The sequence below is a fragment of the Glandiceps talaboti genome, chromosome 23 (assembly GCF_964340395.1).
Source record: "Glandiceps talaboti chromosome 23, keGlaTala1.1, whole genome shotgun sequence".
Lineage (NCBI taxonomy): Eukaryota > Metazoa > Hemichordata > Enteropneusta > Spengelidae > Glandiceps > Glandiceps talaboti.
The window spans coordinates 8,866,205-8,890,452 of record NC_135571.1 but is presented as its reverse complement, the minus strand read 5'-3'; the positions used below and the strand labels follow the sequence as shown (position 1 = coordinate 8,890,452).

The following is a 24,248-nucleotide window of genomic DNA, read 5'->3' as shown; positions in this document are numbered from 1 at the left end:
GGGGAACAAAGCAATCTAATTCTGACAATAGACCTTTGTTGTTAGAAATCTTGCCTCCATACCATTCACACCTTACCCCTATGATTAACAATGGCTGCTGTCTGACATGGTATATGACCTCTCTTATAGCTCGTCTCATAGCAACGCCTGACGTGTTTGTAAACTGCCACGTCACAAATCTACAAATTTAACAGGTTACACACGTAATATTTGCTAATGAACTATTATCTCGCACTTTGTTAATGAGTCCAAGACAAACACGTCTTGCTCTAGGTACAATATCCAAGCTATTGTCTAGAAAACTATAAATTCCTTGTTTTATGACAAGGCTACACACTAAATATTTTGGAACCTTTCTTTGCAATGACATTCACTCTAATTGTTTATTTTTCTTATTTCAAAAAATATATATTATATTAAACAAATAATTTTAATTTGTCTGTAATTCTGAATAACAGAAAATATAAAACAGACAGGGCAGAGCAAAAATACACCGGGGCTCAAAATTTTGGTAAAATGGTATCTATTTTCGAAATGTCCCATAGCGCAAACAGTAATATTTTCAATGAAATGATTGTCTAATTTACATCTGTAAATAAAATAAATTAACATTTGATATCCTCCTACGCTGTTACGCCTAAAATTGTCAAGTTTCAGCGCTTTTAGTAGAGGGAGAAGTTTGAACATAGGGAAAACAATATGTCTACCAATTTACAAATTCCGTTTGTAACTCGTTCTGTGATTGACCTATTCGAATGGCTCTGAATAGAGCCAATATAAATATGGACCAATCACAGTGTATGACTTATACATTCAGATCTAAATTGTATTCCGGAATTAAAGTCATAGCCTACATATTTTGTAAAAGAACTTCCAATTTCCTTTTGGCCTGTCCAGAGTATCAAGTTTCTGCATAATTAGTTTTTGAAAGTCTTTCAAAGTTACCAAATAAAAGGGCAAATATACTCCTTGAATCGCGCGGCTTTTCTTACATATGAACTTAGAATATGGTAAAAATTGAAGATGGTGTATTAGAATTATTCTAAACAAGGGAAAATTTCCGGGAAGTTCAAAAATACCGAAAAAGCAGCCTTTTGTTAAAATTAGGTCTTAAGAAGTAGTCATAGAATCCGAAATTCATTCTTAGACTATTAGAATTAATAAAATATGCCGGACAGCAGTGATACAGCTAATGTCAACCCAAAAACGGGGCAAGGAATACCATTGAGTGATCACGAAGGAGCTCACCATTTCCCGCCAGTTTTGTTCAGCTGACGCGTGCAGTGTCAACTCCAGCGTTTAATTTTTGCCGTAAACCATTTGGGTATGAAAGGCTGGTGATAATTATTATCAGACAGAGCGTTACAGAACCAGCTGATAATTATGCAGAAATAATCCCGGGCGAGATGTATAAATATGACTATAATTCCCAGATGTAGAAATTTTAAAAGTGGATGAACTTCTGTCTCAATTCTACGTGTTCAGATACTACTGCTTCGTACCAATTCTAAGAAATTTAGCTTACCGTTTCTGTCTAAAAAACCCAGAGTATGACGGGGAAACTACTCTCTGCTGTTGAATGTAACATAGACGGTACCAGACAAGGAACAATACCGGTACAGCTGTAGTGCTATGCCGGATACAACAGTAGATAGTCAGCTGAAGTGGTGTCCTTTTGACCTTTTCTTGGAATAGGCCATACGAAGTCAACCATAGTTGAGGGCGCTATCATATATATTATATGGTCATATCATTATCATGGTTAACTGGTTGCTTGGGCCAATTCTATCAATATGGCTTGGACAACTTCAGCAGAATAAAACGTATAGAAACATTCCCACTAAATATCAGCCCTGTCAACCTAAAACATTTCGAGACCTGTATCTAAATATGCCCTTAGCAGCAGTCAAAGATGATGTATATTGCAAAGATAACAGGGATGGGTAGGCAAGTTATTTATTTCAAATCATATATTTTGATCAAGTCATTATAGTATAGTTGCTATATGTTTGGCTCAATATCTCTCTCCACCGTCTAGTCAAATGGCTTTATCTAGCACAGCATTCCATACTTACCACTGACAGGGGTAGTTTGACGCTATTGGTGCGTTAATATAAATCTGATGACGTTATCTAGTCCTCACATAACTTTATACTTTTAAACTAGAAGTTGAGTTTGTAGTAAACTGCACAAAGTTACCAATTACAACCACCTGTCAGTGTGTGATAGATTACTATAACTGGCATGCACTGTTCAGCCTTTCCCCAGCACGAAATCTAGTTAGCGTTGGTAGATTTTATTCATTTGACTACATATGGAAAGAAATCGAGCTCAACATATAGCAACTCCATGTAGACTAAAGTCATTACATACACAAATATTTTACATATCATATCACCAACATAAAGACCATCTATGTCCAGCATAGAATTAAGATTATAAACATCCAATGACTCAACACATCTTTCAGAAAAAAATAACACAATTGTCAAAAATTAAAAATTAAAAAAACATCACATATGATACATTAACATAAAAGTGAACTAATCACACTGAAACGACACACAATTCTAGATGCACTTTATCTAATACCACAACCTGACTGTAATCTGGTATATTGCTAGATTTCCTGTATTTACCTTTCTTTCCCGCGGATGATGTCGTTTTTTTATTTTGTCATTTTGAGAGAAAAGGGAAAATTTAAAAAAGAAACGACAGTATGTTAAGGAAATAGAGATAACTAAAGGAAATCTAGATGTTTTCCTTCATCACATTTTAAACAGATTGGGTCATGTCCTACAACATGTATGACATCTACAGTTTTGGGCAATCTGATTAAAAATCTGATCTTATGACGTGATTAAATGTAAGGTGGATTTCTATTGCCTATGCGTATGTACTGGATTTGAACATGAACTCCTATGTTACTGTGTCAGATGTAGGAAAAAGGGGCTTGCTCTCAGAACAACAAAACTAAATGAAGGATGTCATGGTAAATAAAGAAATTGCTACATCAGGTTTAATCGGATTGTAGTTTTAGGGTGCTTACATGTTATCATACTCTATACACTGATGATGTGAAAAATTCGACCAGAAGTAGTGACAGGGAACTTTTCAAAGCAACACTGGGCAGGAACATGACAAGTAATGTACTAAAGTTCACACACACAAAAAAAGATCTGTATCAAACAACACTTTTCTAAATCCACTTGTTAGATATATTACCAGTCTAACGTATTCCATTTCCTATATGTAACTAAAAATAATATTATATACCAAGGCATTTAATGACTTGGCTCTAACATTGTTGAAATACCCTGGTATCATAATGATAATATTACTTCTAATATTTATGTGACAAAATTAAAATATATATCATTCACATCCATTTTTCCTTTCATTATAACCATCCACATGTAATTCATACCAACATATACATGCAGCATTTCATGCTTATGCTTGGTGACCAGCACCTGAACCAACAAAATAAATTGTAAAGTAAATATTTCTGATTAAGAGCATTTATATCAATAGTAATATCAAATAACAACTTCAACTAAAATAGGTAAAGATATGATCTACAAGTGTCAGAGAACACTGGACCAGCACTGACTAACTGACTCTGAAAGCTCTTGTCCTAATTCCTGTAGCAAGACGTTATTTTAGACACATCCCCAAAAGCTGTTATTATATGTTAATTTTCATAATTACATGTAAATTAGAGCTAAATCTATACACTTCATGTGTTGTATACATGTATCGGGGTCTGCTCATCAGAGTTGCACATGTTCATTTACATAATGACTTAATTTGAATAATGATAATCTGACTAGATGTGTTCATTTACATAAAGACTTGATCTGAATAATCATAATCTGACTAGTTGTGTTCATTTACATACTGGCTTCACCTGAATAATGATAATCTGACTAGTTGTGTTCATTTACATACTGGCTTCATTTGAATAATGATAATCTGATTAGTTGTGTTCATTTACATACTGGCTTCATTTGAATAATGATAATCTGACTAGTTGTGTTCATTTACATACTGGCTTCATTTGAATAATGATAATCTGACTAGTTGTGTTCATTTACATACTGACTTCATTTGAATAATGATAATCTGACTAGTTGTGTTCATTTACATAATGACTTCATCTGAATAATGATAATCTGATTAGTTGAGTTCATTTACATACTGGCTTCATTTGAATAATGATAATCTGACTAGTTGTGTTCATTTACATACTGGCTTCACCTGAATAATCATAATCTGACTAGTTGTGTTCATTTACATACTGACTTCATTTGAATAATGAGTCTGACTAGTTGTGTTCATTTACATACTGACTTCATTTGAATAATGATAATCTGACTAGTTGTGTTCATTTACATACTGGCTTCACCTGAATAATCATAATCTGACTAGTTATGTTCATTTACATACTGGCTTCATTTGAATAATGATAATCTGACTAGTTGTGTTCATTTACATACTGACTTCATTTGAATAATGATAATCTGACTAGTTGTGTTCATTTACATAATGACTTCATCTGAATAATCATAATCTGACTAGTTGTGTTCATTTACATAATGACTTCATTTGAATATTGATAATCTGACTAGTTGTGTTCATTTACATACTGGCTTCATTTGAATAATGATAATCTGATTAGTTGTGTTCATTTACATACTGGATTCATTTGAATAATGATAATCTGACTAGTTGTGTTCATTTACATACTGGCTTCATTTGAATAATGATAATCTGACTAGTTGTGTTCATTTACATACTGGCTTCATTTGAATAATGATAATCTGATTAGTTGAGTTCATTTACATACTGGCTTCATTTGAATAATGATAATCTGACTAGTTGTGTTCATTTACATACTGCGTCATTTGAATAATGATAATCTGACTAGTTGTGTTCATTTACATACTGGCTTCATTTGAATAATGATAAATTGACTAGTTATGTTCATTTACATACTGGCTTCATTTGAATAATGATAATCTGACTCGTTGTGTTCGTTTACATAATTACTTCATTTGAATATTGATAATCTGACTAGTTATGTTCATTTACATGACTTCATTTGAAATAATGATAACCTGACTAGTTGTGTTCGTTTACATAATGACTTCATTTGAATATTGATAATCTGACTAGTTGTGTTCATTTACATAATGACTTCATTTGAATAATCAAGCAGTACTCACTACCACTTTGATCAATCAGCTGATTGGAATATTCCCAAATCATAACAACAACTTGATGTCGGAATGAGCACAAGCTAAAGAAGACAAGAGCTATCTGAGTCAGTCAGCACCATAACAGAATACTGTTTCTGAGACAGTCCTATAATAAAATATCTTCATATTTATGATTTGAAAGAGATTTCAAAATGTATGTTGATATTTAGATAGGGATAACTAACTAAAATTTGATTGGCAATTTGCATAACATAAATGATCAGAAAATTGAATTACAACACAAAATAAAAAATTACACCTTTTTAAAATGAAATTCTACATTGAGAAAGTACATAGATCACAGTAACTGATAACAATAAATTCAAATTTCTGTTCACCACACTGATTATCATCAATACATAAATAAAATTGTTACAAACCACCTACATGTACATATATAAATATATTGTATATTAAAAAATCAGACCAGTTTCGAATTTCCCATTTTGATGATAATTTTGTAAAAATAAATGCAACATGGTCTACAAGTTTCCACCAAAGGGCCATTTGACAGGATGGCATTACATCATTATGCAGATAACATCCAAGTGATTTGGATGAAAGCCACACCATTATACAGATAATATGGATTATATACACAGGTTGTTCTATGTCATGACAACCCGTGTCTACATCACTGGTTTTGCGGTGTCTGAAATATAAATCAAAATGTTCCAAATTGCCATTATTTTGCCCGATTTTTCATAAATTATTCTTGAGACGTATAATTATATTATTCCCAAATATTTTACTTCATTCAACCGGAAAATAGTTGTGACCAAATGGTTTGTCACTACTTGTCTCACGACTCATATTGACAAGGCCCCTCAGCTGAATGAAGAAATGTATTGAGAAATAATATAATTATACCTCCTCAAGCATAATCTATGAAAAATTAGGAAAAAAATGATTATTTGGAACATTTTGATTCCCCATTACAAGCACTGCAGAACCAGTGACATAGACACTGGTTTCAAAGACACAGAATGACCAGGTATATAAATCCATATTTTCTGCTCAAAGATAAAAACTTGGTTTACCATGGTATAATAATCTATATACGTTTGTATATTGCTGGCACAATTTTCATATTATAAAGTTCTTTTTTGCATAGTTCAGATTATTATCATTAAAAATTTCTTATTCTCAGCTATAGTTCATCAGATTAAAATGTAATCTATCAGACACATTTTCCACCTGTACAAAATATGCTGTGATAGAATGCTAGAAAATTATCATATTTGTTTTTACAATGAATGAAATTTTAATAGTAGTATTAGAATAATATTTATGTTGAAATATTGCCTACTTCCTGTTTACTATTACATATAGCAATTTCACTAATTGTGAATTCTCATACCGTGGCTCCTTAGCTACAAAATACAAGAAATGCACATTTGTAATCAAGTTAGGGAGTTACAATTATATTAGAGAGTTGTTTAGTTTATATCTATAATTCGATCCACATACATTGATCTGGGATAGTGTTACTGTTAGACCCCCTAACACGACTAAGATTTGTAGTGTCAGACACAAGTGGTCCAATATTCTACATGCACCCAATGTTGCGCTCATACACACGCCTTAGGAAGTAATGTAACAAGAGTAAGTGCAATACCGGATCCACATAAGGTTACATGAGTAACACACAAAATTTCCAAATGGTGAAAATATCAGTACTCTAGTCTGTGTAAATACCCTTGGTAGACTAAAAAAAGAGTTGAATATCTTCACTTGCTACTGGATGAAAACATTTTGCTATTAGCACTCTTCATCTTGTACATCACATTGGCTCGACTATCTGGACATGCCTTTCGTCTTGTAAGTGCCTGCAATGAGGAAATAAGATGGAAAATTTGTTTTAACAAAAAAGGTAATAAATGTCCTAACATACAGAAATCAAAAAATACAAAAACTGCAAATGTAGAGATTTGTTGTCACAAACAGCAATGGCACATACAAATCCACATAATAATAGTACAAAAAAAAATTAGTCTTTCATGCTTTGCTAAATTATTCTGAGTATGAACATGATTTTTTCTCATCAAAGAATAAAATTTAAATTGCGAAGGAGGCTGAAAGAAAAATTATGGTATATAAAATTCTCTCAATTGTTGATATACAAAGGGTAATCACTGCTTTTATTTTTCTGTAAGTTTTATTTTACGTCATCATCATATTATACCTGAGCAAAAAATGATTTTTTTTTTCATTTTTACCCATAAAGAAATGGCACAAAACTGTTTGCTTGTATCATAAAAAGGCAGAACATTAAAATGATGACTAAAAAGTATGGTTCAGATCACACATACTAATAAATTGTACCATTTAAATTAGCTCTGACATACAAATTCAAGTCTTACTTTTTATTTTGCACTGTAGAAGAGCAAATGTAGTATACGTAATATTTCAAGTAACAAACTGGGTCATTTCATTTGTATGAAATGAATGTATACCCATTTACTCATGATTGACAGTGTTGGGGTGGGTTACCTTCCATTAAAAGTAGGGGTGGGTTTCCTTCCATTAAAAGTAGGGGTGGGTTACCTTCCATTAAAAGTAGGGGTGGGTTGCCTTCTGCCATTAAAAGTAGGGGTGGGTTCCTTCCATTAAAAGTAGGGGTGGGTTCCTTCCATTAAAAGTAGGGGTGGGTTCCTTCCATTAAAAGTAGGGGTGGGTTACCTTCCATTAAAAGTAGGGGTGGGTTACCTTCCATTAACAGTAGGGGTGGGTTCCTTCCATTAAAAGTAGGGGTGGGTTACCTTCCATTAAAAGTAGGGGTGGGTTACCTTCCATTAAAAGTAGGGGTGGGTTACCTTCCATTAAAAGTAGGGGTGGGTTCCCTTCCATTAAAAGTAGGGGTGGGTTACCTTCCATTAAAAGTAGGGGTGGGTTACCTTCCATTAAAAGTAGGGGTGGGTTACCTTCCATTAAAAGTAGGGGTGGGTTCCTTCCATTAAAAGTAGGGGTGGGTTGCCTTCCATTAAAAGTAGGGTACACACATTGCAACATTCCATGTTATATTGAAAAAACAAATGACGTGTAATTTGGCCATAAAGTGTGTAGTTCAGATTGGGACGTCCTCATGCAACACTTCCATCACAAATCTGGCTACATCTTTTGTTCCAAATAATCCTTGTGTAGTACTTTCATGTGGGAGAAACAAGACCTTGGATCTGTGTTTGTATGGTTGCCAAACAAAAGTCGAGGAATGACAGTACCTGTGGTGTGCAGCTTGACTTTATCTGATGTTTAAACCACTTACTTTTTTGGAGAAAAATCCCAATTTCTTCCCTTTTTTGTCTTTGCTAGGATATCCTGGGCTTTTGGCAAGTGAACTCAGTGCATCATAGTCCTCCTCATCATCACTAAGATTTTGTCCTCTTGACCGTTCAGACTGTTCAAAATGGAAAACAAAACTAATCGTTATCAGCAATCAATACTTGTATTACAAGTTGTCAGCGTATTTTGTACCACAGGGTATTGTACACCACGATGACTCTGGGGGGAGAAGGAGGTAGGTGTACCACGGGGGTATTTTACACCACGATGACTCTGGGGGGAAGGAGGTAGGTGTACCACAGGGGTATTTTACACCACGATGACTCTGGGGGGAGAAGGAGGTAGGTGTACCACGGGGGTATTTTACACCACGATGACTCTGGGGGGAAGGAGGTAGGTGTACCACGGGGGTATTTTACACCACGATGACTCTGGGGGGAAGGAGGTAGGTGTACCACGGGGGTATTTTACACCACGATGACTCTGAGGGGGAGGAAGCAGGTGTACCACAGGGGTATTTTACACCACGATGACTCTGGGGGGAAGGAGGTAGGTGTACCACGGGGGTATTTTACACCACGATGACTCTGAGGGGGAGGAAGCAGGTGTACCACACAGTATTTTACACTACGATGACTTTGAGGGGGACGAGGAGGTAGGAAAATTTTCCCATTGAAGGGTAATGTATAAACCGTGTATGTCATAAAAACTATACTAAACTATAAAAACTCAGTACGAAAATATTTTGTTCATACTATTCCGCCAGTTTCTGACACATCAATGCTAAATAATTAAACCATTGTGTGATCAACGTCTAGAGTAGATGGACTGAAACATCACATTCATGTATAATTTGTAGTAAATTAATGAACACATTACTTATTACTTACACTTTGTGCTTCACCAATATCTTGTGCCATTGGAGCTATGTTAAACACAAATGCATCATAGGCACCACGTTCTTGTTTCTGGTATCTGAAGTTTGAACAAATGAACAGATTAATATCTGCTTATTTCAACCCAAATTTATAATGTGGTAGTACTTTGTTAGATCAATGGAAATAATGGAAAATAGGGGCTGAAACAGTTCACTTGGATAAATTTGACTACTTATGCTCAAGTCCTGTAACAGAAGATATAAACTTTCAACTTACGCATGTTTCTTCATCAGTTTATGGTGACAGACTGCATTTAGTCTAGCTGCTGTATATTCCCCTTGCATAGCTAAATTAGCTGTTGTCTGTGCAGTGTGAGCGCTGTAGACAGGGGCATTCAAATCTGCAAATAGTTAAATATACAATAACACTTACAGCTGTGGACAGGCAAGTGGATGGGTCACCTTTATTCACTAGTCCCATTAAATTGATTGTATAGTATACTACAGATTTCATTCACTGAACTTGACACAATTTTTTTAAAACAACAGGACACCACTTCCTTTTAAAAGTAGCTTCAAAGCCATGGTGGTCCTGAGCCAGCTGTGTTACAGTGAATAATTAGTCTTATGTAATCATTGAAAGTACATCATAAAAGTGGGATAAGGACATCTTCTGAAGTCACACTGGACCCCCTACCGTTTGTGTATATAGTCTTACTTGTTTTATCATATCAATCTGGGAACATGTTTGCTGCCACAGAGAAAACAAAGGGCATCCCTCCTTAGTACAAATACAAGACCTAGTAAATACTTAATTTTTATTTGTTTCCTCTTTTCATTGTTCTGCACAAGCCACTGTCAAATAGGGTTTAGTTTATCAAAGAAGAGCTACAAGACTATGGATGTACTTTCAAATATTTGGTCTCTTTCATTGAATAACATTGACTTACTTCAATGACTAAATCCCTGTCATTGGATAACATTGACTTACTTCAATGACTAAATCTGTCATTGGATAACATTGACTTACTTCAATGACTAAATCCCTGTTATTGTTGCTTGGTCTATCCTGTGTGATAACATTGAGTTACTTTCAAAGATACAAGCTCTGAGCTCAGTTCATTACAGAACATCCACTTACTTTCAATGCCAAGATCAATGTCATTGGATGTCTGGATAACACTGACTTATTTTCAATTACTAGATCTCTCTCATTAGTGATAGTTCTACCCTGTGTGATAACATTGACTTACTGTCAATGACTAGATCTGTCATTTCGTAGCATTGACTACTTCACTGACTAGCCCTCTACAACTGGATAACACTGGCTTACTTTCAATGACCCAACCATGTGTCATTGGATAACACTGACTCACACTCAGTGACATGAGCACTGTCATTGGATAACATTGACTTACTTTCAATGACTAGATCTCTGTCATTAGTGATAGGTCTATCTTGTGTGATAACTCTTAAACATTGTGCTTCATCTCTGCTTGTATATGTGATCGTTAGTTGAAATGGAAGTCTATCTAGCCCAGTCAATGCACTTTGTTGTGCTGCTGCAACACTTTCTGAAGGGATATCATAGAATGGTTCATCTAAATACGAAAAAAAAAACATAAGGTGAGAATTTACATTTGCATTTGAAGGTACTGTAGTCATATGTTTTTTGGTGCTTGGATTGTTTTAGCTGAATATGCACAAAAGCTTTTTCTGCAGAAATAAATCCAGTTAACATACTTCACAAGTTGTCAAATGTCTGTTTCCATCGTAGTGAAAGAGTTAAACTGAATATGTCCTGATATGTTATTCATGAGTAGTGGCTATACTTTCCCCTTGCACTGTCCACCAAATTACAGTGTGGTGGAGTCATGATTGGCGAGTGGCTAGAGTGACCAACTTGAAATCTACAGGTTGCAGGTTCAAGCCCCATCGCTGACATTTGTTTCTGAATGGCTAAAATTCTTGGCAAGATTTGAACCATGACTGTGCTTCAGTCAACCCAGCTGTATAATTGAGGACCTGGTAGTATAGAGGTTGTAATGTGATTGCTTTCAAGAATTATTTCAGCTGAAACAAAGAAGATTGCAATTTGAACACAAACATACCAACGCCTCCTTCTGCTTGGACTTGCATCCCTCCTCTGTTGTCATAAAGTACTGTAAGTATAACAGATAAAAGTAAAATCATGTTAGGTTCTCAAATCTAATTTCACATTTCACTGAAGTGTCTGTAAAGTACTGATCAGTGCATTCAACTAATGTCCATTACCATTATTTCACCACCAGTGTACATTATAAAAATAACAACAGTTTGAATTTTTTGGTCGACACTACACCACGGTATTTCACCACCTGTGTACATCATGAAAATAACATATCATTTTAGTTTTTGGTCGACACTACGCCACGCTATGTTACACATAGAGTTATTGTACTATAGGCATACATCATGTGAATAAATCTACTTTCTTGTTTTATTTTGACCCTCAAGTGTGAGATAAATTGCTATTACAGGTGCCTATGCATGATATAAAGCAATATTTCGTGACATTACGTGTCAAATTGCACTAAAAAATTCATTTCAAACCACTTGAGCCGACAAAAAAACCCCAATACTGTGGCAACAGTTGTGGGTTCAATTTATTTCCTTTATTTCAAGATCAGAAGGGATGCCCTACCAAACAAAATAACTAGAAATTACAATAATGATTGTCATCACTTCGTACAGAATTCAGGTCAGGTCAGGTCAATCCCCTACTCCTAGAACTGTTGACACACTTTGCTGTGAACACCAACTTTCTCCAACTCTCTCAATTTTCAGCAACTCTACATGTAAAGCAGTGTTTGATGTTTGATTTGTACAGAATTAGAAAACATTTAGCATCAAGTATATGCTGAGTGACAGTAATAAAGTATGAAACTAAGTTGCCTTGATTTATATTTCGTGGATAAAAGAAAGAAAAAGTCATGTATTTCATACCTTCTTGCCCTTGTCGCTGCACATCACCTCTTTTCCTAACACCAAATTCAAATGTAATTTCAGTATCAGCTGTTACATTGCCAATATTTCTAGTTGCCTGACTTTCATTCTGTACAGCCTCTTCATTTCTGAAATACCTATTTACAATGGAAGGAATAATGTATAGTATACTATTGGTTAAGAAATATATATGATACACAGAAAAAACAAAACTTGAGTAACACACATTCATTAGAGATGTTTTACATTAAAGGGAAAAGGCACTTTGGAGTCAAGAATATGTATTGTACAACCATGAATATCTAATTTCTGGTGGCTCCCATAATGCAATAGCCCATAGCAAAGATACCACAAACTGGTACAAAGCAGTTCAAAGCAGTTCAACTTGATACTTACAGGCCTCTGTTCTGCGACGCTTTTTAATGTATATATTGTTTTGTAAGGTTTGTATGTATTTGTTTGTATTTTGTATGTTCTGCAAAGCCTGTAATTGGGATTTCATTCTTGTTAGTTTTCCGAATAAATAAATAAAATAAATACCCTATGAAGGCACAAGATCAACTTGACGTTTTTCTGAAATCGTAAGTAATTGTAGGCGACATGTAAAATCAAGAAATGACTCTCCAGAACATGGCATAGTTTATAAAATATCTTTATTTCCTGGAGTTGTGTTCCCCTTTAAGCCACATTCACAAACTGGTACAAAGCAGTTCAAAGCAGTTCAAAGCAGTTCAACTTGATACTTACAAGCCTCTGTGTAGCTGTAACTTGGCAGTGACATTTGTAGCAATAACTGGATCATTCAGGATCTCACCAAACTCATCTTTCAATTTCAACGGATCAACAATGCTAACCTAAAGACACAAAATTTGGTAAGTTGAGGGATAAGTTAGTAAGCAAACATAATACAAATTACTGTAAACCTGGAAAGTTTTGCTGAAGAGTTATTTTCGCTCACTTCCCTGGAAAATGGAAAAAACCTGCAAAAATCAGTAGTGACTAAAATGAGTTCTTGTACATGAACACAATGTACTAGTCTGGTAATAAGTTTACATGAAGACTGTAAAATCACAAAATTCCCTAGTGTCAAAAATATCTAGGTTACAGTATAGTGCAATAAATATGTAAAACTTCCATTTTCTTGATATTTTTCTTCTCTAGTTTTTCTAGTTTCTGAATAAGCCCTCAAATAAATGTAAATTGCAGCTGGTTAATTTACGTATAAGTTTCATTTAAAAACTTTTCTCTCTCATGTTCCAAATAAAACTTTTTTCTGAGCTGTGATTCTAATAGACATTGGTCTTTTATTGTTTAGCAGCTAGAAGAATTTATTTGCTTTAATGTGGCTAGCTATATTGAAGACATTTTAAGAAGATGTTTTCATATTCCCTCACCTGTCCACCTGTTTTGTCTGAGACATTTCCTAACTCAACCATCCTGCAGTCTGTTCCTTCAAGAGTTAACACAGATACAGAAACACTGTGGACAAATAAAACAAATATTACAAATGTTGTACTTTGATTTATTTTAACTTAAAATTGATATTTCATTGGCAAAATATCATGTAACCATGACGGGATTGGCTGGCACAAACCATGTATCTAGGCTAATCCCCTGAACACGGACAAATTCAGCGTTACCGAATTAATGGCTTATGACCACCCAGAGACTAAATAAACTACCAATCAAGTGGAACAAAAGATCACAATGTTTGTACCCCCCACAAACCCATGGGATTGAAACCTGGGCAAACAGTGATATTTGTCAGAGCAATCACCGATTGACAGTCAGTTCACACCTCAAGTAAGGTATCTTTTCATATGGAAATGATTTCGAACCTACAGCGTTTGTGCCGGGGAATCTTGGCATGACTCCATCTATGTTGAATGATAAGAATGATTAAATGATCATGAAATATGAAATATGAAAAGGCAAGTTTTGTAATAAAAATACCTATGGTTCAAATTGGCCAGATATTAAATAATCTTATTTCAAATAGTCACATGATGTTCCCATGGCAACATCTCAACAATTCCGCTACAAACCTATAACTTTCTATACAACATTTACAACTTGACTCATATTCGTTTGCCTAAAACATGGTCCATGAAAAACAAACGAGATATTTGAAGAACTGTGGTTCTTACCATTTCTCCTTGGCATAGTTTCCTAAGCCCTCATAAAATGCAGCTGCACAGTCATATGCCATGTCACTCTCTTGTTCCTCCAAAGTTCCTAACCCTACATTTGCCTTGCCATCAGTGCAAATAATAACCTTTGAACCAGGTTTCTGTGATGCCATGGCAACCGAAATCAAGAGGGCAGGTCCTAAAGCTGTTTGTCCACATTCTTCAAGACTGAAATTAATTAAAAAATGTTACCTTATTTGAATATCTTGCTTTCATATTGAAACTGTACAAGATTTTGCTTGGAAGATTTCAAAACATTCTCACACAAGCTTCACAAATCTTATAAAGTTAGAAAAGTCAATTATCTGGATTATTTTAAAATTCTGTTTTGCTCAACTTACACATCTTTGTGTAAAAACAATTTTACCTCATGCTAGAGGGCCAGTGTAGGACAAGATGGTCAACTTATTCTCACACAAACACAAACACACACACACAAACACACACACGCACACACACAAACACACACACACATCTGTAGTAATGTATGAAATTATGTTGACTCACCTGAATATTTTATCACCAAGTATTTTCCTAGTGTCTCTGATAAACCTTGGTACAGGTAGTTGGCTGCCGAGACTGATCAGACCTTCTTTGTCATATAATCTATCTCCTGTTACTGTCACCGGTTGTTCTACCCCATCACTGATGACGGTTACCTGTGATTACACAGACATGATAACCTTCAAGTATTAGCGCCCTCTAGTGTTCACAGTGGTGTAATAAATAGCACCGCCTGATGAAAGCAGTCATCAGTAGTGTTTCATGGGAAATATTGTTACATAATGAAAAACACTCTGTGAAACGTGGTCATCTGATAAATAGTGGTTTTTGGTGATCGTGGACATTTGATGAAGGGTGATCTCTAATGAAAATATCAGTGACATTATTTCTTACATGGATGTGATCACGTATATTTTTTTGTAAAGACTGTGGGAATAAATTCTGGCTGGATGTCAAATTATTTGAATGTACTGAAAAGAAGGCATTTGATTGGTCAAATCATTTGAATGTACTGAAAAGTAGGCATTTGATTGGTCAAATCATTTGAATGTACTGAAAAGAAGGCATTTGATTGGTCAGATCATTTGGCTGTACTGAAAAGAAAGCATTTGATTGGCTGAATAAAGTCACCTGAAGAACTTACCTCATTATTAAAGGTCACCAAACCGATTCTTTTTGTTGAACAGTCTTTGAGTAATTTACCCAAATTGTGATCCACAGCACTTTGCATGGCCTGGAAACAAATAACAAATAAATTTGTATGTAATGATACATTGACAAAGAACGATGAAGATGTGAAGATCGTCTGAAACATAAATGATTAGCATGACCTTAGTATTGGTAGTGGATTTTACCATACACAAGCCAAGTTATTGTCTTTGAACAGAAAATATGGATTATACACCCTTGTCACTCTACATCACAATAACTTGTGTCTATGTCACTGGTTTTGCAGTGCTTGAAATACGAGTCAAAGCATTCCAAATCACTATTATTTTTCCAAATTTTTAGATTAATAGATGTGAAGATGGTACGAATCACCACAATTAGCATGACTTCAGCATAGAGAGTCAAATTTACAATATATATGATACCATACTCAAGCCAAATTACTGTCTTTGAACAGAAAATATAGAGTATACACCCTGGTTGTTCTATGTCATGACAATATGTGCGTCTATGTCGCTAGTTTTGCAGTGCTCAAAATATCAAAATGTTCCAAATAATATTGTTCCAGATTTTACATGAATTATGCTTGAGGAGGTATAATTATATTATTCCCCACAATTTAGCTTCATTCATCTGGAAAATACTTCTGACCTAAGGGGTTTTGTCGCTACTCGTCTATCTACTCATAGTGACAAGGCCCCTAAGGTCACTCATGATTTTCGTCAGTCTTCAAACAGTTATCAGCGAATTCTGTTTACCTGAAGTCTGGAGACATAGGTAACATCTCTTCTCTGATATGGCATATACTGATCCTCATTCAGAGTTGTTTTGTACAGTTCTAATGCACTAGTGGAATCATTAGCTCTTAGGGGAAACACTCCTGGCACCTAAAGGATTGAAAAAAAGTCGAAAATACAACCCATGAAAAAAACACCAATGAATTTGCTTAAATGAAGTGAGAAAGGAAAGACTTCGGGCAATGACAAAACAAGAATACAACTGACATACAAACAGATGGTGACTCTGACATAGGTTGACACAATACTTTTATCAGTTTGTTTATATCTGTGGAAAGTATAATGTAATGCTAACAATCATACTTGATTGCTATACCATGTAGCATTCTATCAGTAAACAGAGTTACAGGGTCCTGGCTCATGTGGTGTTTATGCTTTGATAAGTTACCAGCGTTAATTACATTCTTTCCTGCTTACCACGAGCAAGCAAATGCATCAGTGTTTTTTTGCAGGTTGTAGAGTTGATGTACATGTACACTCATCCCGATGTCATCAGATGATCAAATGATCATGGATGAGATGAGTCCAAAAGCTTACGAAGAATTTTAACCAGAATTATCAAGTTCACATTTTATTACTAAGGATTAATTGAGTTGTTTACAGAATTCTCTATTACACTGGTTGAATAATTAGCTCCCAGGAGAAACATTCCTTGCACCTAAACTTTTGAAAATACTTCAAATCAAGTAACAATGACAGGTTACTTAAAAGAATTTTGTCTTTTTATGTCTGGAAAAATAATTCTGAAATTCTTATTTGTACCACTGGCAGTGTTTTCCTGTAAAACTCCAGAGACTTTCCTCCCTGTTAGCAAAGAGACACATTAGGTGACTTTCTCCCAGTAGTGTACATTAGTACCACTTCATGTCAGATTTGTTTGCACCAAGTATGAGAGAACTTGTCCATGCATAACAGAGAAATGGTCATGTGTGAATGACCAGACAGACAGATATGAGATGTTGTTGCCATGACAAATATGTTGTTGCCATGACAAAGATGTTGTCACCATGACAAATATATGTATGTCAATAAAATTACAAAGATGTTTGCTGACATGACAAAGATGTTGTTTCCATGACAAAGATGTTGTTGCTATGACATCTATAAAACTCACCTCAGTAGTGACACACATACTTCCCGAGACATCCATACAGAATATAATATTGGAATCATCACCAAAGTATCCAGCTGGGTCAACTGTGGAAGGAGCTGGTCTCATCATATATGTAACATCTTGCTTCTTTGGTATCTCTTCATCATCTAAGTCAGCTCTGTTGATGTGGTCACAAAACTCACACTTCCATATCTGATAAATAGAATTTATATCAATTTATGATTAGGACTAGAACTAGACTGGAGTTATCATGTTTTTACTGTTCTCACCTCACTAAAATGCACTAATCTAAACTTTTTAATAGCGTACTTAAAAGTTATCATGTAATCTTGATATATGTGGTCACATGTGTACTACACATGCATACACATATGTAACTTGGCATTACATACAATACGTTGATACAAACTGGACACTCTGGACATTTTTACGAATTCATACATGCAAGATTATACATTCACAGACACAGGTTAACAGTTGTAATGATGTTTAATATCACTAGCTGTTTGAAAAATGTATGTTTACACACAGGTGAACACAAATAACTAGAACTACCCCGGTACACACATACAGACACAGACACAGTCACACAGACACAGACACACACACACACACACACACACACACACACACACACACACACACACACACACACACACAAGCAGACACATGCACACATACATACATACATACATACATACATACATACATACATACATACATACATACATACATACATACATACATACATACATACATACATACATACAAATACAAACACACACACACACACACACACACACACACACACACACACATCTAAAGTAAATGAAAACATTCAATATTCATGTGCACTTGATCATGAGCAATATCCATTTTTTGTATACAAAGGGTCAAAGTCATAACAAATTTAAATCCAATGAACACATTTTTTATACTCACTTTGCCACCATCTCCAGAGTCTGTGAGTGTACTAAGACTAGACAATACAGCACCACATCCCTCACAATTCATAACTTCACCAGTATGCATATGACTGGGTTTAACCAATGTATCAAACTTGACTGAAATCACATTGGTATCAGCTTTTCTGTGTCGGTGCTGCTTACCAGCTGTTATGGTAAACAATACAGTCAACTTTATACAGGCCACTGGTTGATGCATGATTAGTGATTCTGTCAATAGTTCGTTGCCCCTGTCTCCGTTGATCCTATGGTTGATCTTAGGATTGTAGCATCTGATGTCGATAGCCTCCCTGATCTTTCTCAGGAAATTACGTGGGGGCGTATCAATAATAGAAACCTAACATCTGATGATAGATAATCAGTTGATATACCGCCACCTAGTGGTCAGCTGTAACTATGGTATTTGTCATTCTGATGAGGATCATCAATCAAGACAGATTGCAAGCTGATCTTACAACACTGAACTACTTGTACGTTTATAACCTGTTGTAAGTTATTTGATCTACCAAGGTGATTATATAAACATATTGACTTCTTCATGAGGTCCTGACTTGTATATCTTGATATGTATTTGTTTTAGGAGTATTAATACTGATGAATATAACTGACCAGCACTCCACTGAAGCTGGTGAGAACCCCTACATGTAACAGTTTACAACATTCTGAAGCAGTCCCAAATTTGTACAAATAGAAAAATAACGTTTTGCTATGGGATAAGTTCATTTACATGCGATACTTAAAGTTTACAATAACATAAATACATGCTTTCTGTACATTTCTGAACAAATATTTTGCATGTTTTTAACAAAACATCATGCCACTTAAATGTGTATATTAATTCAATGTTATTTTACAAACTTACCTGGTGGTTGTGGTGGTTGGCTTGCTGGTCTACGGGGTAGTGGTGGTGGTGGTGGTGGTTGTCCTGTTACCTCTGAAAAACAATTTATCAAAATTATATCAATACATTTCCATTTGTATCAAAATTTGTTGTTTCAGATAATAATTGTGTAATAATTACCAAACTACATAAAGTGAAAACTAGAGTGGTTATTCAGAATATGTAGAATCACTGGTTATGTTATAAATAAAATCATTATGCAAATTAATGTTATTAATATGTAAATCATTATTCAAATTAGTCACCATCATTGTACTCTTTCTTGGGGTGAACACTGGTTATGTTATAAATAAAATTATTATGCAAATTAATGTTATTAATATGTAAACCATTATTCAAATTAGCCACCATCATTGTACTCTTTCTTGGGGTGCACACTGGTTATGTTATAAATAAAATAATTATGCAAATGAATGTTATTAATATGTAAACCATTATTCAAATTAGCCACCATCATTTTACTCTCTCTTGGGGTGAACACTGGTTATGTTATAATATCAATTACAGTAACAATTACCTCCTATTGATGCATACGTATTTTCTGTTCTAGGTACATCATAAGGGTTGGCATAGTCACCAGGTTCTCCATCAGGTTCTGCACCAGCTACTTTAGTCTCTGATTTAGCCAATTTCTTTCTCCTTGGTGGTTTGGATGGAGCTGCACCAGTTGGCAGAGGTGTCATATTATCATACGATGCAGTTTCTGTATGCACCATGTGGTAAAAAAATATGAATAAATAAATCCGACCTTGAACACTCATATGTGAAGACATGGACAGAAAACATGACAATATTTGCACTGTAAGATAAATACCAACATAGCAGAGCTACATGCCCTTGAAACACTGAGAAAAAAAACCCTCAAAGTGGCCATATGGTTGAGGATTGGGTATTAGTTTTGGATTTTTAAATTTATAAAACAATTTTGAAAAATCAATGTGAAACAACATATGCTAAGTCCTTGTTTATAACTCAATAAATTGCAAAACATTAATAAATGTGTAAGATGTTTGTTATGGTATGTACAATAACAAAGATTTTACATGTTTTTTAGCTTTTTGCAATTTATTGGGTTACAAGCACATACTTGGTTTACATTACTTCAAATTGATTTTTCATGTAGAAAGCCATTATAAAATTATTTTAAAAAATCAAAATCCAAAATAAATACCCAATGTTCATCCATATGGCCACTTTTAAAGCCAAGAAAATGTAACAGCAGAAATATAATTAACATACAAGAAATACATATACCTGGTGCCCTTGTGTGATTGGCTGGACTTCTATTGTCATAGAGACCACCTCCAGCTGCCCCCATTCCTCTTGGTGTTCCTTCTACTGATATACCTCGTCGTACTGGTGGTAATGGGGCTCCGTACGATGGCATACTGGCAGGTTCCAAATTGTGTTCATATGTCACTGAGGTACATAAACCAAAATAGAATTACCATCAAATTCTATGTAGAAGTCATAGTTTATCCTGGCAAGTCTATTTTCAAGTGAACCTTGAAAAGATGTGAAGTCACCATGTGGCTTCTATCAAGACTTTTTGTCAAATACAAACTTTACAAAGGCACAACATAATTATTATTTGTATATTTATGTCATGCAGAGGTTTTGAGATGATTGAAAACTTTCTTATTCTTCGCTGCTATGTCTTAGTACTATAGTTTTGTGAGTTTTTAAGTTTTTAAATCCGAAAAAAATAATACAGAAAAACTATAGCATTTCAATAGGGAACTTGCAATCCCGCCATGTTGAATGTTGCATCATGGGAAATGTGATAATAAATACTAATCAATAAGTATTGTAAACAATATTGTTACATTGTTTGTAACCACAAATAATCAATTTTGTAGTTACCCTGACAATTGTGGGAGGTTTATTTTATCAGTAGCTCCAGATTAGGTATTACGAAAACCACAAATAATCCCATAGTCCTTTGCATCTGAGCATGCTCAGTCTGGATTGCAAGTTCCCTATTAGGCAGCATGATGTGTTTGATATCTCACACAACATGTTTTGTTACGAATCACACAAACAAAAAAGAGGTACTAATAGCATGCACACACATGAAATGTTACATTTAATCTGACTGTACTGTGAACACAAATGAAAAGTTTTATGTTTGAAATTTTGTTGTTTCATTAAACTGTCATGCTGATTTATGTTCAAAGTGAGATAAACACATCATTTTATATGCATTTTATGATATGATGTAATATATATATGATATGATATATGATGTGATATGGTATGATATATATATGATCTATATGTGATATATATGATGTGATGTTATATATGATATATGATGATATATATGAGATATGATATATACAATATATGATGTGATAATTATGATTTATGTGATGATATATATATATATATGATATGAAAAATGATACAATATGATATTACTTACTATTAGCCTGTGCAAATGCTGTAGGTACCTTGGTTTTCAGTTTACAGTATTCATCATCATCTTCAATTCCAAGCAAATCTGTTCCCCGATCTCTATAATCAAACCAGAAAAATAATATTGAGTATAAAGTTGGTTAGAGTTTAATGAGAGATCTTTGTGGTTAAGTTTGGACTCTCCTTGACTCAGCACAGACTATAAAGATATCTCTTATCAAACTCTGACATACAATGATACATTTGTACACGTACACTAGCAGTCACCATTGTTTGCTATCAAATGCTTCACTAGACAAAGATACAGAAACCCCAGAAGTACAACTTAAGTCAGTGCATAATGTACTTGGAATGAGGAAATAACATTTTTTAAATATTGAAAATGAAAATCCATGTTCTTTCCTTTACAGAAGCAGGGCATGTCATTGGGATTTCCCAACTGATAACACAGAACAAGAGGTTCCTCATATTGGACTCACTATCACAAGCTATGATCCGATCTAAAGTACTTGGAAGATTAATAATTAATAATAATAATTTATTTGTTTAAATACCATTTCACAACATGTTTCAATGGTCTGCATATAACAAATCACAAATTTTAAAAAACATAATTCAGAGAAAAAATACATTAAAAAAACTGCCATGAGCACAACACATCATAAAATCACAACAGTTTGATATGATTGGTCAGTTTTAGACTGTATGATACATATATGTTGTGTTGTGTTGTCAGCCCTATCACTGTATCAGGCTTCTACACCATTGTAAGTGGTAGCTAATAGTGTAGCATCAATGTCAAGCTTATACAGACTAGACCAGGGTCCCAAGTTCTAGCATTAGTGTTATCTTATCAGTGGAGACTTAAAGGCCAGGGTTTCAATCCCAGGTTCTCACATTAGTGTTATCTTATCAGTGGAGACTTAAAGGCCAGGGTTTCAATCCCAGTTTCTCACATTAGTGTTATCTTATCAGTGGAGCCATGAGGATTACATGGGATTATTCTTTTGTTCTGGATCAACATTTCTATAGCTTTGTCAGACAACTGTTTTTTCACACCTAATGTTACAGTTTAAGTATATAAGTTAATAGTTTATCATTAGCCCACAAAACACACAATTTAACTGTTTGATGAGAGGTGAGAGGTGAAAGGTTACCGAATGTACAATCAGGTTTGCAATAACTGGCAACTGTAATATTGGTATGTCCTGTCCTAGATCCTGTTGATGTGAATTTGAACACTTTTGAATTTTGCAAAACAAGATCTTCTCGGATCCCTCAGAACAAATAACAGAGACATGGAAATCTGTCAAGTATCAACAAATATCACATTCTCAGAAAGCTATCAAATTTAAGGTCAGAGTTTACTTCACTGGAATCAATGTGGGTGAAACGTGTTCTAATATTGTCAGACTATATATGTGATGACATACCAATTGAAAGTAAACTCAATGTTATTGTTATCGGCTATTGTTATCGTAGAGGACGGCGTTGATTTATAGATTAATTAATTAGCATTCTTAAGTTGTGATGATTTTGGGGTGAACTACAGATGCATTTTTACGGAGGGATGAAATAAAAGCACCGAGCATAATTTATTAGACGTTGGACACACATACCATAGTGAATAATCACAGTCAAAAATATATATTGCACATGTCGCAGTACGCAGTATGCAGTGTGACTGTGTGTACATCGCAAACAGCTGACTTGTGACTTCACACGTACGGTACACACATTTTTTTCTCTCTCGATATTTAACCATAGACCCAAAACGAAAGTAGGGTCTATTGTATAACTCACCTCAGATCCTCTTCGAGTTCCTCTTCATAGATAACTTCATCGTCCGACTCGTCATAGTTTAAAACGTGTGACGATGCAAAATACATGGTCAGCAGAATCAACTTTGCTGTCAATCAAAATAATTAAATGGTTCCGGGTGTATCAAACAGCACACTCGATTCGCTTTTTCTCTGGACTTCACAGATTGCTATGGGATAGGTCCTTCTGTATGGAATCCTTAATATCACACCCGTTATATAATAACAAATCTCTAGGAAGCAGTCGACGGCGTTAGCATCTAGTCTTGCATGTGATCAATAACTAGTAGCTGCCAGGGTGTGTGTATCATCAATTTTAGTTACCTGTACGATGGACGACTCGTAAATAATGATAAACCTACGTAAAGAAAATAGTGCGTCATCTAGACACATCTAAAATAGCTATGCGAATATATGTGTGCTGTTATCATACCGTATTCTCATCAAACATTAACAATAATGAGTA

The 24,248-nt window shown here is 34.7% G+C and overlaps 2 protein-coding genes across 3 annotated transcripts in view; both read right to left on the bottom strand.

The window, feature by feature from the left end:
• The window catches only part of LOC144453018 (uncharacterized), a 15,898-nt gene extending 14,244 nt beyond the window's left edge, over positions 1-1,654 (bottom strand). For both annotated transcript variants that reach the window (XM_078144281.1, XM_078144282.1), the window contains exon 1: positions 1,526-1,654. The gene's annotated coding sequence lies outside the window, so the exon portion shown is untranslated. The remainder of the gene's footprint in view (positions 1-1,525) is intronic.
• Positions 1,655-6,956: 5,302 nt separating this feature from the next.
• On the bottom strand, positions 6,957-24,068 carry LOC144453019 (circularly permutated Ras protein 1-like). The gene is made up of 20 exons (XM_078144283.1): positions 23,766-24,068; positions 21,970-22,061; positions 20,799-20,963; positions 20,062-20,247; positions 19,506-19,577; positions 18,621-18,790; positions 17,679-17,870; positions 16,526-16,654; positions 15,742-15,831; positions 15,102-15,253; positions 14,553-14,762; positions 13,800-13,884; positions 13,153-13,259; positions 12,406-12,542; positions 11,532-11,582; positions 10,839-11,021; positions 9,698-9,821; positions 9,434-9,518; positions 8,527-8,658; positions 6,957-7,090 (listed from the first exon to the last, which is right to left on the bottom strand). The coding sequence occupies exons 1-20, from the start codon at positions 23,849-23,851 to the stop codon at positions 6,992-6,994; spliced, it is 2,547 nt and encodes an 848-aa protein (XP_078000409.1). The 5' UTR covers positions 23,852-24,068; the 3' UTR covers positions 6,957-6,991.
• Positions 24,069-24,248: the final 180 nt, after the last annotated feature.